The sequence below is a fragment of the Eulemur rufifrons genome, chromosome 7 (genome assembly GCF_041146395.1).
Source record: "Eulemur rufifrons isolate Redbay chromosome 7, OSU_ERuf_1, whole genome shotgun sequence".
Classification (NCBI taxonomy): Eukaryota; Metazoa; Chordata; class Mammalia; order Primates; family Lemuridae; genus Eulemur; species Eulemur rufifrons.
This window is the reverse complement of record NC_090989.1, coordinates 161,865,331-161,882,183: the sequence shown is the minus strand read 5'-3', so window position 1 is coordinate 161,882,183 and position 16,853 is coordinate 161,865,331. Positions and strand designations below refer to the sequence as shown.

At 45.2% G+C, this 16,853-nt stretch overlaps 1 protein-coding gene across 2 annotated transcripts in view; it reads right to left on the bottom strand.

The window, feature by feature from the left end:
• Positions 1–307: 307 nt before the first annotated feature.
• The window catches only part of ABHD6 (abhydrolase domain containing 6, acylglycerol lipase), a 44,863-nt gene continuing 28,317 nt past the window's right edge, over positions 308–16,853 (bottom strand). For both annotated transcript variants that reach the window (XM_069473739.1, XM_069473740.1), the window contains 7 exons: positions 15,080–15,236; positions 13,643–13,756; positions 12,238–12,370; positions 8,124–8,281; positions 7,441–7,495; positions 7,144–7,244; positions 308–1,452 (listed from right to left, as the gene is read on the bottom strand). In XM_069473739.1, coding sequence (XP_069329840.1) covers positions 1,276–1,452; positions 7,144–7,244; positions 7,441–7,495; positions 8,124–8,281; positions 12,238–12,370; positions 13,643–13,756; positions 15,080–15,236 — 895 coding nt within the window. In that variant the 3' untranslated portion in view covers positions 308–1,275. The remainder of the gene's footprint in view (positions 1,453–7,143; positions 7,245–7,440; positions 7,496–8,123; positions 8,282–12,237; positions 12,371–13,642; positions 13,757–15,079; positions 15,237–16,853) is intronic.

Sequence of the window (16,853 nt, the reverse complement as noted above, 5' to 3'; positions counted from 1 at the left end):
TGGCTATAGACTCTCTGCAAAAAGATCTGAAAGAATGCAGCTCCTGAGGAATGTGGGCTCCTAAATGCAACAGAAGAGAATCAAAAGGGACGGTTTGATGACTCTTGCCTTTTGTTTCTGACATACAATTTCAATTGAATAAAAACTACAAACATGATTTCTTAAAATGAAACTAATAAATCATCTGTGCAAAGACTTCCAAAGCCTGCAGAACAAGCCTTACTTTAAAAAACACATTTTAAAGTTAAGAGAAAATCTGCCAACATTGCATTTAATTAGGAGCTCAGAAATAGAAACCACCTGCATGTTGCTGATCTAGACTTATTAAATTTATTTCATGTCACTGTGGTCATTTTTACAGCTGTTTAGACTTATTTTCAATTACTGTTCACAGAATTCACGGAATTCATTAACAAACGGGTATTTTACGTCCAAGGGTTTCGGTAGCACAGCAGAATAGAAAAGAGGCCCACGGGGTGTTGCTTGTGTGTGGAACCTGAGTCTGATTATTTAGATATATGTCTAGAACATTATTGCTTTATTAGTCCTATTTTTTAAAAATAATAAATTATTCCTAGGAAACCCACCCTGCCAGGTGTTCTTCAATCTGTGACTGTTCTGAGTTCGCCCACGACATACCCGACTTGTGGGTGCCCAACAAACCACCCACCCGTGAGCTCTGCTGCTCCCGCAGTTCCCAGGGCTGGCCAGGCGGGACGACGCCCCTCCACGTGGGTGCGTATCCTACAGCTTTCCGCTTCCCTCCCTGGTCTTGCAGCCGACGGGCTACGTTCACACTGGGGTCTCTACGTAAAACTTAAATTAGACCTACACAACAGGGTTCAGCGAGTGGGGACTAATGCCTCTATAAAAGCCACTGGCCATGCAAGGGAATAGATCTGAAGCAACAAAAATATCCAGTCTCAGTCTATGCGGAATGTCTTAAAGAAAACGTCCTCCATGATTATGGTCCAAGGTGGCTGTTTTGCACAAGCTTGCGAACGACATGAACTTGAAGACTTCTCGGTAGATTTCGTGGCCGGGTTTTCTTATTTTGTTTCATGTGAGTTTCCGTTTTGTGAAAAAGATCTTGGAGATTTTCTTGTGGCCCCCGAAGCTCTGTGGAACTGTGGATACCAGGAGGAGGGGACTGGCTTCCTCAGGGATGCTGGCACTCCGACCGCATTTGGGGCAGGATCCCTGAGAGTGGTGGCCGCGTCGCATTCGGGGATGGGAGCGGATGCCGCGAGCGGAATGCAGGCTGCAGTCGGCACCTCAGTCCAGCTTCTTATTGTTGTCTGTGTTGTGCACAGAAGCAAAAAAGTCAACCATGAGCTTGGCTGTCTTCCTGGGTCTCTCCATCACCACTGAGTGCCCACAGTTTTCCAGAAGCTCCACCTGGCAGTTAGCAATTGACTTGGCCAACACGTCCGCCCCAGACACGTCGAGCACCTGCCGGGCAAGAGAAGGAGCTAGATGATACACAAAGATTCAGACACCGACGTGCACACTCTGTGGACAGAACTTCCACTAAGGACAGGGGGCAGGGGTGGAGTGGGTGGGGGGGATGGTGAATTTTAGGACCAAGTCACATTGGTGTTGGGGCTTGTGGCTCTCCACTAGCTACACTGAGGTAGAAAACACATGTTCCCTGCCCTTGAGGAGGTTATGGTCTGGGGGCAAAGCCAGACAGGCCAAGAGACAAATGCAACACAGTGTGACAAGGGCTCTCCTGGGGGAGGATCCTGGGAGCTGAGACAGAGCAGGGAGGAAGGAGGACATCGCTCCTGAGTCCTGGGAGAGCAGAGAGGGGACAGGGAGGAGTATTCATGGAAGAGGGAACAGCATGAGTTGGGAGGTCATGGCAGTGCAGGGGACAGCAAGGAGCTCGCTGGCTGAGACACAGCACGTAGGCAGTGGGGAGCGCGGCAGCTGGAGAGAAGGAGCAGCGAGGAGGGGCTGCTACCCCAGCCATGTGGGGACGCAGGGAGCACGGGCTGTGTTTAGGAGAGAGGTGGCCCTGTGCTGCAGTAGGACAGCCCACGCTGTGGGAAGGGCTCATGAGGAAGATGCAAGAGGTGAACGTTCATTATCACAACCTGGGGGAATAAGGTCCTTTGGGGATCCCCAGAGCTGTGTGACCTGGCCCTCAAGTTTGTGGATAGCAAGGAATAGTTTTAAATGAAAGCCAGCACTTTTCCAGAGCTACTACTTTTCAAACGACTCATTTACTTTCATTTGCATCTGGATCACCAGCTCTAAAGCTAATCCAGCTTCATCTTTTCCCAACATCCTCCCTCAGGGGTGGATTTGCACCCACTCCCCTTCTCTTATTCGCCTTCACCTTCAACTCATCCCAGACGAGAGGGCCCCTCTCCATCCTTAATGGCAAAAGCAAAAACCCTAATACACTCAAGCACCTTTATTCTCATCAACACAGATCATTAAATACAAGATTTTCCGCCCACTTGGAAGGTGGGTGAGCAGAACGTCTCAGCCAAGGAACGAAGCATTGCAGGGCACGCCTGGGCCAGGAAAGGGAACAGTGAATGGGGAGCTTAGCAAGAGGGGAGCACCCAGCTGAGGAATCGGAAACCTCTGCCTGTCACTCATTCCCAGGCAAGGCTGCCATGGCAACTGTCTGAGCAGGAAGAAAGCCCAGCTACCGGGGAAACGCTCCCAGAGGAAACGCTCCCAGAGGAAACGCAGATGGCGTCAACAGGTGGAAAAAGCATGATAAAGTATAAACTCCCAGCTGAGTGCATATCCTGCAGAGAGATCAGAAACCATAGCTCATAAGCAGAAATACCCACGTGAGCGTCTAGCTTTGGCACTGTGGTGCTGGTCAGCACTGCAAATCCGGCATTCCCCGTGGTCACCCAGAGGCACGTGAAACTGCTGAATGTGCCCTGATGGGACAGGCGTGTCTGTGGGAACCACATCAGCTATTTCTTGGACAGGATATTCATATAAATGGTCAAAAACTTTTCCTGCATCCCATTTCAGGCAAGGGCCAGGATAAGGGTGAGGCAAGTGAGAGAGTTACCTGGGGCACACAATTTAAATGCGCACCAAAAAACTCAGCAATCAAGATGAAAAATATTTTAATGCAGTATTTTTAAAAAATAAACATTAAGGCAAAAAGATGCACAAGGCACAAAATATCAAAATTATAAACACAAATAGGATCCGACCCTGCACTTGCATGATACATCTCTCCCACCTCCCCCTAGTCCCAGCCCTGCGGTGCACTGCACTGGTAGGTAGATCGTAAGGTGCTGGAGGGAAGGGATCCTGGATGTCTTGCTGCCTACTATATCCTTAGGGCCTAATACACCATCAGGCACATACTAGGTGCTCAATAAATACCTGTTAATGGACTTAAATGAGTAGACATCAGATGGGTTTGTCCTTTCACTGGTTGGTTTGTTCATTCACTTTCTTACTTGCTTGCTCACTCACTGTGTACTATGGGTCTCTTGCATACCAAGTACTGTGCTGGCAAGGAGAAGGGACATAAAGAGTAATAGACCTTATCTGTCTCCACAAGGCCCTCCCACTCTGTTGGACTGAACATAGAAGAGAGATGCATGAACTGATATGCAGAAACCCTCTCAGGAAGGGTTGCCAGGTTCAGTTGTGCAGGTTGTGTACTGCCCAAAGCCAGAAGATATATCATTCACATAGATAACAATGCATAGGGCTCTGCTTGCGGCTGTGCAGTGTAGCAGCCTGCCTGCAGGGGTTGAAAGAAGGAGGAGGCTGAATTCAGCCTGGCAGAGGCAGGTACTGTAATACCAAATGGGGATGACAAAGCAGAAAAAGAGCCAGAGAGCTTAGGAAGCAAGAGGCCATGAAATAAAGGCTTCTGCTACTTGGCCTCTGCCCCAGGGATAGTTCACAAAACATAAAAAGGATCTGATCATATTATAGTACCCCATAGAATATTGTATGCTTTTCCTGGAACAAAATGGACTTCAGAGTCTGGAAGAAAATTCTAGACCATGGGCTGAGGCCAGCTTCAGAGGCAAAAGACATGTGCAAAGTAATCTAATATCAGATAATCTAATCATCTATTTTTTTGATAGCTGGAGGAAGATCAATTTCACATATATTACCTCACATGAGCCTCACAATAACCCCCATAGTAGAAGAGAAACCTTGATTTAGCGGGGCTGAGTGATTGCTCAAGGCCACGGGCTGCTGAGCGGCAAAGGCAGGGCTGGAACACGGACTTGCAGACTCTGTGGCAGTGCTCGCACTCCGCACTGTCCTCGCGGAAGCACAGGAAGTGGCCTCTCCCTGTCGGTCCCCGAGGGCCCCAGTCGCCTCCGGGGATTTCAGAATGGTGAAAGGCCTTCATTGTTCTGGCTGCGGTTTTTGATCAAATGACTCCCTCTGGCTTAGCCTGGAACTCAGGCACACACAAGCTTCTTTTATTAATAGTCTTTGGGCTGCAGAAAGGAGCCCACGAGACCCCTCCTGTCCACGTCCACGTTTCTGTACCACGTATGCTCGGCCATGCCCGGCTGGCCTGAGACACCATCACCCCTACCTCCCCACGTGCCCTGGGCACACGCCGGCTTCCCCTCCCCAGTCCCTCCTGCCTGGACCGTCCACTTACCTGTGGGCCTCTGTGGCCACGGCCTGACTTCCTGCCTTTGCTTTTGGCAGCCCTGGCAGGACGCACAATGGTGGCTTTCACCGTAGGGTCCTCAGAGGAACTGTCCCAGTGGGGAAAGCTTTTCTCTAATTTTCTTTTCTCACAATAATTAATAGCACAAGACTCCTGGACACCCTTTAACAGACACCGTCATTCTGTTTATCTACTGAGCCTTATAAAGGCTCCATTTTTAGTGCCCCCTTTTGCTTTAAAGTTTATGAAGAATTTCATTAAGAAGTTCATAAACTTCAGCAAGATATGATTTCTAGAACACAGTTACCAACAAAAAAGGAGCTTTTGGGGGTTTGAATCAGTATCTCTTTGGAAGGCCTGTTGAATTGTGTCCCCCCCCAAACCTATATGTTGAAGCCCTAACCTCCAGTATGTCAGAATGTGGCCTTATTTGGAAATAGGAACACTACAGGTGTAATTAGTTAAGACGAGGTCACACTGGAGCAGGGTGGGGCCCTAATCCAATATGACTGGCATCCTTATAAAAAGGGGAATTAGATACAGAGACAGACACCCAGGGAGAGTACCAGGTAAAGATGAAGGCAGAGATCAGAGTGCAGCATCTATAAGCCAAGGAGCACCAAAGATTGCCAGCAAACCACCAGAAGCCAGGGGAGAAGCACGGAACAGATTCTCCTACAGCCTCAGAAGGAACCAGCCCTACCCACACCTTGGTCTCAGACTTCCAGCCTCCAGAACCGTGAGACAATAAATCTCAGTTGTTTTCACCACCCAGTTTGTGGTACTTTGTTACGGCAGCCCTAGAAAACTAATACAGGACCACCTGACAAAGCCTATTAAATTTGGAGTGCACGTGCCCTTTGACCCATTGATTCGACAGCTAAGAATCTACCCTTTGGATACGCTCACACACTCCGCAAACATACATGCATGATGTATACTGAGGTACTGTTTAGCCAATTCCTGGAAGAGACCTAAATAACCGTCAGTAGGGCACTAATTAAATAAATTGTGGCAGAATCATATAATGGAATACAGCTCTAAAAAAGAACAAAGTAAAAGATTGTTTCAGGCAAGAATCATCATAGGTGGAAAATTCTGAGGGGAATGTTTGATGAGGAGAAGGATAACTGCGTGGTCTCAAAGTGTCTCTCTGTAGACTGCTTACTGTAACAGTAACTCCACAAGTAAGGAACAGACGACACCTTCACCAAGGGATCACAGTTAACATCCCCAGTGAAAGGCAGGCGGACATTGTGCATCTGAAGACATGATGCCTAATCACTCATGAGATATTCTGGCCGGGAATATAGCACCTGAATTGCATCATGAGGAAGCAGCAAATTCAAGTTGAAGAACATTTGATAAAATAACTGACCTGTACTCTTCAAATACCTCAATGTCATGAATGACTAAGGCAGACAGAGGAATCGTTTCCTAAAAGGAGACTAAAGAGACATGACATCTAGTATGTGATCTTGGACCAGACCCTGGGTCAGCAGCATGGGAGGACGGGGAGGAGGACACTACCTAGGACATTACTGAAACAAATGATGAAGTTGGGGCCAGGCGCGGTGGCTCATGCCTGTAATCCTAGCACTCTGGGAGGCCAAGGCGGGAGGATTGCTTGAGCTCAGGAGTTTGAGACCAGCCTGAGCAAGAGCGAGACCCTGTCTCTACTAAAAACAGAAAAAATTAGCCAGGCAACTAAAAATAGAAAAAAATTAGCCAGCCGTGGTCGGCTACAGTGTGTGCCTGTAGTCCCAGCTACTTGGGAGGCTGAGGCAGGAGGATTGCTTGAGCCCAGGAGTTTGAGGTTGCTGTGAGCTAGGCTGACGCCACGGCACTCTAGCCCGGGCAACAGAGAGAGACTCTGTCTCAAAAAAAAAAAAAAAAGCTTATGTAGGTGTATATACACAGCATATGTATGCTTAGGAGCAGGCAAACAATGGCTCGTTGCTTGTTTTTGTAAACAAAGGTTCACTAGAACACAGCCATGCCATTTGTTTCCATATTGTCTGTGGTTGCTTTTGCACTACAAGGTCAGAGCTGAGTAGCTGTGACAGAGACTGGATTCCAAAGCTGAAAATATTAACCTCCTAACTGTTTACAGAAAACATTTGCCAAACTCTAGCTTAAAACATTTAAGAAGCAGACAGAAAACAGTAAGAGATGCCTCAAGGAAATGGGAAATGGGAGTTGGGATTTGGGATGTGAAAGAGACCAAGTTTTCATTATAAACTTTTTGGTACTCTCCAAAGTTTTTTATACCATGTGACTATATGGCTTCGATAAAAATAAATTTAAAAAATGATTTAAAATTGCCTTTCGTTTTAATAGACCAAATGTCGCTCTCAACTCACAGAACTATGTTCCCTGTAAACGCTGGCACCCGACACAGCCGGGAGTCTCCCTTCGTGAACGCCCTCTGGCTCTTCCCCAAGGACGTTTTTTCTCTCAAAGGCTGTGGCGACTGGCGCAGAGAGCCGCAGGGGTGTGCTGCCTACCTGGTCTTGTTTTCCCCAGATGATCTGCGTGGGGACCTTGATCTTGTCCATGTTCTGATGGAGAGAGTATCTGGACTTCTCACTGACGATTTCCAAAAACACTTGCCAGAAAAGGAAAACAAAGTGAGCGTGGGCACCACTGTAGAGTCCAGGGACAGGCACCAAGTCCAGGCTACCACTTTCTCTCTTCGGGGGCCCAAGAAAACACTCAAAGTGTCAGAGATTTAAGAAAGAAAAGCCAGCCAGCCTTAAGGCTTCGCTTGTGACAAGCTCCCAGGTGAAAGCAGGGTTACTTACGCTTTCGGTAGAAGTTGTTATGAGGGATGCGGACATCGACCAGGCCTTGCAGGATCTAGGGACAGAAAACCCAAAGTTAGAAGGCTGGGCAGGCTCATTTCCTCGGCCTCTCACAGCTGTGGGTCAGTGAAGGGGAATAAAGTCCAGCAGTATATTGCATTGTCAAGGTTTTTAAGGCCTGGTCCTCTGATTCCCATGATGTGGTATATGATATAATTGGGAGTTAGGCTCCTAAGGCGCTTTTTTTTTTTTAATTAGGAAGGAACCTGGGTAATACCATGAAGCCAGAGGTCCCCTACACCTGACATGACGGCCTGATAGCTGTTTTATCTTGAAAATTCTGTGCTTAGCTTAAGACACAATCAGGATGTAAGACACAATCAGGATGAACATAATCACGTCGTTATTCAGTATTAGCCAAACGCAGAACAAGGTCTATTAGGTCCGCCTCCCCCACTGGACTGTGTCTGCCCAGGGACCTTCCCTGTCTTACTTATTCACCACTGTGCCCAGCACAGTGCCCGACACGTCCCAGGCCCTGTAGAGATACCTGTAGAATGAATGCATGGAAGAGGAAGAGGAGGACTCAATGAGCAGGTGAAGGAAGGATGCATGAGGGAAGCTGGTACTCGCCCCCTGAGCCTTGGGGGAGGGCAGGTGTGTTGCTGCTGAGACCGCGTTACCTGCTGGGGCACCTTGAAGCGGACATACGAGCAGAGCTGGAGCATTTCACTCATCTCTTCTGGGGTGGACGGGATCAAGGGAATCTTCTCTACAGCAGCAGAGTCCTGCAGTTCTTTGAGCCGTTGCACAAACCGATTGTCGGAAGAGTACTGCAGGCCTGTAGGATTCAAAGGGAAATGGCTCGACAACACAGCTACCTTCTTACCAACCCCCATTTTATGGAGGGAACTTCCAACAGCAGCTCAGAGCGGGTATCTTTCAGGTTTCTTTCATGAGTAGATTTCTCTTTAACTGGTACTGCCATCTTTGCTCAAAGTCAAAACCACACTCTGAGAAACACAGAAAGAAATGCTTGAAGATATTTCAGGGACCGGTTACTCACACCGTGGTCCATGGACCGGGAGCATTGGAAGCCCACAAGAAATGCAGACACTCAGCCCCTCCCTAAGCCACTTGAATCGGAATTTGCATTTTCCCCAGTTGCCAGGGGATTCATATGTACGACAGAGCTTAAGAAGCATTAGTCTAGAAGACAGCTAGGCTGAGCACATCTGCACTGTGGATAGGACATGTGAGGGAATATACAATGGGAAGAAAACACAGGGCTGGAGTGAATGATTTCTCCTGCCCTTGGCCTGGACCCCCTCGGTACTCTCTTACTTGGGGTCAATGCACAAACCACAGAGAGACTGTGAGCCTTCTCCTGAGCTGTCCCTCGACACCATCTCTCTTCCTCCAGGAGAGCACCAGGGGATCGCTGAGGCCGGTTCTCTTTGAGATTGTGCATGATTTCCTATCACCCTGGAGCTTGGCTTAAGAATCCACAGAAGCTGACCCACAATATAGGAGGGCAAAACTCATTTTTGCTTCCAACACGGAGCAAATTTCTAGTTGTTTAACTTAGCCAAAGAGCTAGATATTAGAAAGAAAGGCAGTAGCATCAATGATATTGGCCATGCTGCAGAAATCCACATTTTAAAAATCTATACCCAGCGACCCCTTTAAATCTAGCATGGGCATTGTATGTGGATTTCACAATGCCATGGAGCAGATTACATTACTTATTTCATCTCTTTTTAAAAATAATCCTTGGCTAAATGTCATGCGGTATCTTGGATTGGATCCTGCAACAGAAAAAGGACATTAGTAGAAAACCTAAAAGAAATCCAAATGAAGCCTGGAGCTTTGTTAATAGTAACATACCAATGTTGGTTTCTTAGTTAAGACAAACTTACTGTAGTAATGTGAGCTGTTAGCAATGAGGGAAACTGGATAAAGGGTACGTGGGACTCTCTGTACTTATCTGCAACTTTTCTGTAAATTTAAAATTATTTCAAAACTTTAAGAAAGTTTATTAAAAAATTTAGGTAGGACATAATCCTGAATTTATTTCTACTTTTTCATTTTCACATACAAACAAACTTAATCTTAAATTTCTACTTGAAACTAGGTGTAAAATTCTCTGAGCAAATGAGCATACACTTTTTTAAAGCCAGTTAGATTTGACTTCTCATATGTACTTTGAAATCTAATAATTTTCCATAAGGGCTGCTGCTTTAGTTCTCAAACTGCATTATTAAAAGATAAAATGATTTCAGATGTGGTGTTTGGAAAAAGGAGAAGAGAAAACCTTTTGTGGGCTTGTCTTCAACTTCAATGTCCTTAACGATCTGAAAACTATGAACTTTCAGAGTGGCAGAAGGATTTTAAAGGTCAGTTTAATTAAGTTTCAGTAAAAGATGTAAGTGTGCAACTCATGGCTAGGTTCTAGCTGAATCACATAAAGGAGGCAGTGGATATGAGTCATATAAAGAAGGTAGTAAATAGACTGCTGGTGGGACTGCAAACTAGTGCAACCCCTGTGGAAAGCATTATAGAGGTATCTTAAACAGATTCAAGTAGACCTGCCATTTGACCCAGCAATCCCATTACTGGGCATATACCCAAAGGAAAAAAGGTCATTCTTTAACAAAGACACATGTACCCGAATGTTTATAGCAGCACAATTCACAATAGCAAAGATGTGGAAACAACCCAAATGCCCATCAATACATGATTGGATTAGTAAGCTGTGGTATATGTATACCATGGAATTTTACTCAGCTATAAGGAATAATGAAGATACGACATCTCTATGGTTCTCCTGGAGAGAGTTGGAACCCATTATATTAAGTGAAGTATCCCAAGAATGGAAAAACAAGCATCACATGTACTCACCAGAAAATTGGTTTCCCTGATCATCACCTAAATACAAATCTGGGAACGACACCAATTGGATATCAGACTGAGGTGGGGGGTGGGGGAGGGGATGGGGGTATGCCTACACAATGAGTGCATTGCGCACCGTTTGGGGAGTGGTAACACTTGAAGGTGCTGACTCGGGAAGGGGGGGTGGGGAAGGGAGGGATATGTACCTACACGATGGGTGCAGCGCGCACGACCTGGGGAACGGACATGCCTGGAGCTCTGGCTTGGGGGGAGGGGCGGTGCAGGAGCAACGTATGTAACCTGCAATTCTGTATCCCCCATAACAAGATGAAATAAAAAAAAAAAAAAGTTCAGTTTATATATATTGCCCATGCTCCCCCCGTTCCCCTGAGTCGGAGCTTCAGGCGTGTCCGTTCCCCAGACAGTGCGCATCGCACTCATCATGTAGGTATACACCTGAAGCTTGTCTATATTTTTTAAATAAATCAGGTGCCACTGGAAAAAAAAAAAAAAAAAAAAAAAAAAAAGAAGGTAGTAAATAGGAAAGGACTTCCAAAAAAGCCACAGCTTAGGTTTTGGAGTCAGACAGACTGGGATCTATTCCTCTCCTGGCTCTGGCACTGATGTAATTTCTTTGTGCCTCAATGTTCCCACCTATAAAATGGGCATAATATCTTGGTCTGGATGGTAGTTACATATGTAAAAAGTCATCAAGATGCACATTTAAAATTTGGGCAATTTACTATGTGTAAATAATACCCCAACAAAGTACCAAAGAGAGAGGGAGAGGAAGAGAGAGAATTAGAAAGAGAAAAAATAAGATTTTATCTATTACATATTATAAATCTAAGTTTGAAGACTTATGGAAGAAAAATGAATTTAAAAACTCTAACTTCAGGTGGTAATCTCTTGAGACATGTTACAGCTCATGTTGACTTGTACACATACAAGAATAAAGGTTGTCAATTTTTTTTTAAAGATCTTATTGTAATGAATAAAGATCTGAGTTTTCAGCAAAAAAAGGGGAGGAGTATAATAATGGTAACTTCACCTCATAGGTTTTTTGCAAAAATTAAATCCATATAAAGAACTTAGCTTGTAAGAGCTCAATAAATGTTGGAGGTTAATATTAACATTATATTTCAAAGTATTCATGTGCTACAAAGCACCATACACATTTTATTAATAATTAACTATCTCATATTTTTGGTGGAACAAGGCTAGCTCTATATTTTCTTTTTTAAGTTTTTTAATGAGACAGAGTCTCACTCTGTCACCCTGAGTAGAATTCAGTGGTATCATCATAGCTCACAGCAACCTCAAACTCCTGGGCTCAAGCAATCCTCTTGCCTCTGCCTCCCAAGCACCTGGGACAACACGTGCACACCACCATGACCAGCTAATTTTTCCAATTTTAATAGAGATGGGGTCTTGGGGTCTCGCTCTTTTTCAGGCTGGTCTTGAACTCCTGAGCTCAGGCAATCCTCCCCCCCCCCCAGCCTATCAGAATGCTAGGATTACAGGCGTGAGCCCCCGCACCTGGCCAAATGTTTTAATTTTTAAAAATTTTAAAAATCCTCTTTTTTTTTTTTCTTTTAGAGACGGGGTCTTGCTATGTTGCTCAGGCTGATTTCAAACTCAAGTATCTTCCCACCTCAGCCTCCCAAGTACCTAAGACCACAGGCACATGTCACCATGCCTGGCCCTGGCTCTATATTTTCAGAGTCCATCTGGTAATGATTATGATTATACTACTATTGTGTGGTTAGAGTTATCAGTCAACACCACATATCTCTAAAGTACATATCAAAAAGATGATTCTAAATAACATCCATAGCAGACAGTGGCCACTTGTTTCTTCAGCAATTCATCCCTGCCGAGTGATGTTTTAACCTCAGAACTCACCAGCGGGGCACACGAGACATAGGCTGGAGACATCCGATGGGTAGTGAGCAGCGTACACCCCTGCTACGTGGCCACCCATGGAGGTGCCTACCAGGTGGAAGGGTTTTTTGTTCAGCTTGAGGCATTCTACAAACTAGGAAGGGAAATGAGAAGGAGGCTTGGTTATACAGCTGTAGACAATGACAACAGTGATTACCGAGTAGAACCACCACCCCGCCCCCGTACTTCCTGTAGACAACCGAAAATGGATATTCATAAAAGAGGGTCTGAAACTCTACTGGATCCACTACCAAGATGAGCCCCGTGGCGTGCATGTACTTCTCTTTACCTGGCGTAAGTGATTGAGGGGTCATGTATAAGTATAAAACCAACAAGGATTCCCCTAATTAATGAGTCAGCTAACTTTTCTATAAAGGTCCAAAGAGTAAATATAAGTACAGTAAATATTTTCTATAAAGGTCCAGAAAGTAAATCTATGCTGCACCTAGTCAACTCTGCTGCTGTAGAGCAAAAGTAGCCAAAGACAACATGTAGATGAATGAGTATGGCTGTGTTCCAATAAAAATTAGTTTACAAGAATAGGTGGCAGGCCAAATATAGCCCAGGTGTGGTAGGTTGATGACTCCTGCCCTAATTTAAAGCCCTTTTCATCCATCCAACCATCAATTCATATAACTATCCACCCAACAATCTTTCTATTCAACTGTCCACCCATCTATACAGCCAATCATCCACCCCACCTATCTATCCATCTAAAAGATATTTATTGACTATTTATTATGTGTAAGGAACTAGGATTAGTTGCTGAAGATACAGCAAAGAGCCAAAGAGATAAGGTTTTTGACCCCATTAAAATACATAATTTAATGGGGGAAGCAGATATTAAATAAATATCCTCACCTGGGGAAAATAATGTCAACCTGAAACTTATGGGCTACTAAATTCTGAAATGACTTGTCCACTCCTATAACCTTGAAAGCCTGGCCAGAGGGGGCCAGAGACAGATGTTAAAATAGGATAAAACACAAAATGCACCTTCCCCAACTGGACAGGGGGGCTACTACCATTGTCATGCAGCTGGTAAGCAGGAAAATAGATCCCCAGAGAGGGAACTGGTTTTAAGGAACATTAAACTCCTTTTCAAAGAGTTGAGAAAATCCCCAGATTATATTTCTTCACAAACAACTGCAATAGGCTTAGAAGAGAACAGTCTATAATAGGCCCTGGCTTTTCATGGCTGGCCAAGGATATCACTGTGCTGCCATTTTGTTTGCAATTACTTGTAGACAGAATGCACTGGAGACTGGCCATGAATGGAATGCTCTTGCCTGCTCTTGAGTTGGGCGTGAAATGGTGGGTGGCCAAGACCCAGTCTGCACAATCTTTGGTGGAGCCTCCTGCTTACCTGGTGTATCCTCTTGACTTGCCCATCTATGGACAGGTCATCTAGGGAGGAGCGAGTGGTGCCCTCATGTCCTGGCATGTCCACGCAGACCAAGTGTAGGTTCTTTGGAAGGAACTGAGGACACACAGAACCAGAGAGTCAGTATGTGGTGTCTAAAACGTGTCTGCCCACCTTTCTTGGGAGGTTGTCCCTACTTACCAAGTGACCTGGATTGCATACCTAGGGATGTATGGGTCTAGACCACGCAATGTTTTACCCTACTAATGTGAACAAGCATTGCCAGTAGCCCCATCAGGAGCAGAGGCCCCCAAAGACTAATACACAGATGGAAGGGGGCTCAGAAGATGACTGGAAAGAAAGGACAAAAGTCAGGGCAGCAGCCTTAAGTCTCTTGCTCTTTCTTGACACCAGCTGACAGGTGCTACCTCCTTCTCCATCCAGCTGCCGACAGGGAACCAGAAGGGATGGTTCTGTTATCCCAGAGCCCTGGCCAGCTCCAGAGCCAACAGGAGCAATGCCTTTCCCAAGAACCATGTCTGACCACCCTGATTCTGGTTTTAACTTTTTTTTTTTACATTAAGGTCTAATCCCCGAGATAATTACCATCCTAAAACACCTTCTTCCATTTAGATATTTACCACTTTTAACCAAGAAACTAAGAAACATCAATTATCAACAAACAAATACCCAGTTACAGGAAAGGTGCTTATCTGACGTGGGGACAGGAAGTGAGTCGTTCATTAAGGCATGAAGATGACTCTCCTCGTAGAGGAATTTGGAAATAAGCACACAAGTAGCTAGAGGATGTGTGAGCCTTTTCCTGCTAGTGTAGATAATACTTGGATCCCTCAGGTGTGGTCTTATCTGAGGTGGGAGCCTGGGGTGCTTCCTGCCCAACACTTCTGCCAGCCCAGCCTTCACCTGCTGGTCACTCTTACCAAGCACAGCAGGTGGCCACTCCAAGCAAACCAAGACAAAGGTGATGGGAAAGCTATTCTAGAAAGCTGCCAGATCAAGATCGCTTCTATAAATGGCTAAGGAGAAGAAAAAGCAGTAGAAGAAGGGGGAAGGGGAAAAGCAGAAGGAGTAGAGAGAGGAGAAGGAGGAGAAGGAAGAGAAGAAACTGGGAGTATAAAAGAACAAGTGACATTTTAGAAGCCCCATCTTGGTCGTCACGGCAGCTCTGAGAGGAAGCTGTGTCAGAACCCTCCCCTCAGAAATATTCCTAAGGTGGACAGATTTCTAAGGCACAAGTTTTACAAATAATATTCAACTCGATAAATTTTGTCTCACAAAAGAATTTGAATAATATACTGCATTAGTTTTTAAATGACTTGAACAACAGTTCTGAGTTCCCTTTGCTTTCTGCCACGGCTGATGACGTCATGTCCAAGCGGAAATCATTTTCTTCTAAGAGAGAAGAATCTAGAACTGCACCTTGACCACGCTGAGCCACATATCCTTGTGCGCAGAGAATCCGTGAAGCATGAGGATGGAGGGTTTGTGCCCAGGCCTGCCCCGGAAGGAATAACAGAACTGATAGTCTTCATGGTGAACATAGCGGACCTGCATGCCCAGTGTCCTCCGCCAGTACCTGGGGTGGGGGAAACAAAGGCAAAACAAAAGCAGCAAGCTCAGGATAAGTGGCCTGCAGAGGGGCACATGCCCTCTATGTAAGTCTTTTTTTTTTTTTTGAGACAGAGTCTCGCTCTGTTGCCCAGGCTAGCGTGCCATGGCGTCAGCTTAGCTCACAACAACCTCAAACTCCTGGGCTCAAGCAATCCTCCTGCCTCAGCCTCCCGAGTAGCTGGGACTACAGGCATGCGCCACCATGCCCGGCTAATTTTTTCTATATATTTTTAGTTGTCCAGCTAATTTCTTTCTATTTTTAGTAGAGACGGGATCTCACTCTTGCTCAGGCTGGTCTCAAACTCCTGAGCTCAAACAATCCACCCGCCTCGGCCACCCAGAGTGCTAGGATTACAGGCATGGGCCACTGCACCCGGCCTCCATGTAAGTCTTACTTAGTGGTAAGACAAACACTTCTCCCAGCCCTTGTCCTCCATGAGTCTCTGGGGTCCACCAGAGCTTCACCCTTGAGGAGCACTAAGCCAAACCATTTCAGAAAGCTCCTGAAATGAACTATTTTGGGATATATTTTACTAATGACTCAAGGAAGGGAAAAGGGGTGTTTTCTTAAGAGCATGCCACACATAGTAACCTCGTTGGTATATATTCTGAGACTTTGAGAGTGATAACTTATTTCTTGAGAACTATCTGCACCAGTCCTCTGGCTTGATTCCTCACAACATATGGCAGCTGGCTGAAAGCTCAGCTTCTGTTGGTTACATAAGACTTGGCAGTGCTGGGGTTTGGCCCCACATCAATTTCAATATGAAATTACCATCTAAACAAATTGAAATCTCTGCATGAAGAATCTCTTCAAGACGAAAGATAATTAATTCAATCACAGATTCATTTTGTAATGTACTTTACGCTAAAGACATAGCCAAGTCTTATGAAAGGAAATAACCTAACCTGACTGGTCTTAACCTTTTGTGTAAAATAAAGGGAAAGGGAAACAAAAAAATACATATTCATGTTTACTTGCATCTGCATAAGAAAAGTGTGGGAGCATACACAAGATACTATCAAGGTGAGTATCTGGAGTGGAGGTGGGAATGAAGTGAGAAGGAGGTAAACGGAGGTAAACGGAACTGAGGTGGGAGGGAGACTTTCACTGCATTCCTTTTGTTACGCTTTCAATGACTGCATTGCCTATTCAAACATTAAAAACATAATATAATAAAACTAGCTAGCTTAAAAGCTCTTCTCATGACAAAGCAAGCATATTTCAAAGTTCTAAGTCATGGCAATATGACATGAGTTGTTCGTCCATTCATATCCCAGCTCATTTATTTACTGACTGCTATGGTTTGAATGTCCCCTCCAAAACTCACGTTGAAATTTCATTGCATTTGTGAGGTTCCACATCTTAATACAATACTTCTTGTATTAAGAGGTAAGACAGTTAAGAGGTGACCAGGTCAAGACGGTTCCACCCTCATGAATGGAATAATGCCACTTGATAAAAATGAGTCTGACTCCCTCTTGCCTTTCCTTACTGTCACACTCTCTTGACCTTCCACCTTCTGATATGAGATGACACAGCATGAAGGCCCTTGCCAGACATCAGTGCCATGCTCTTGGA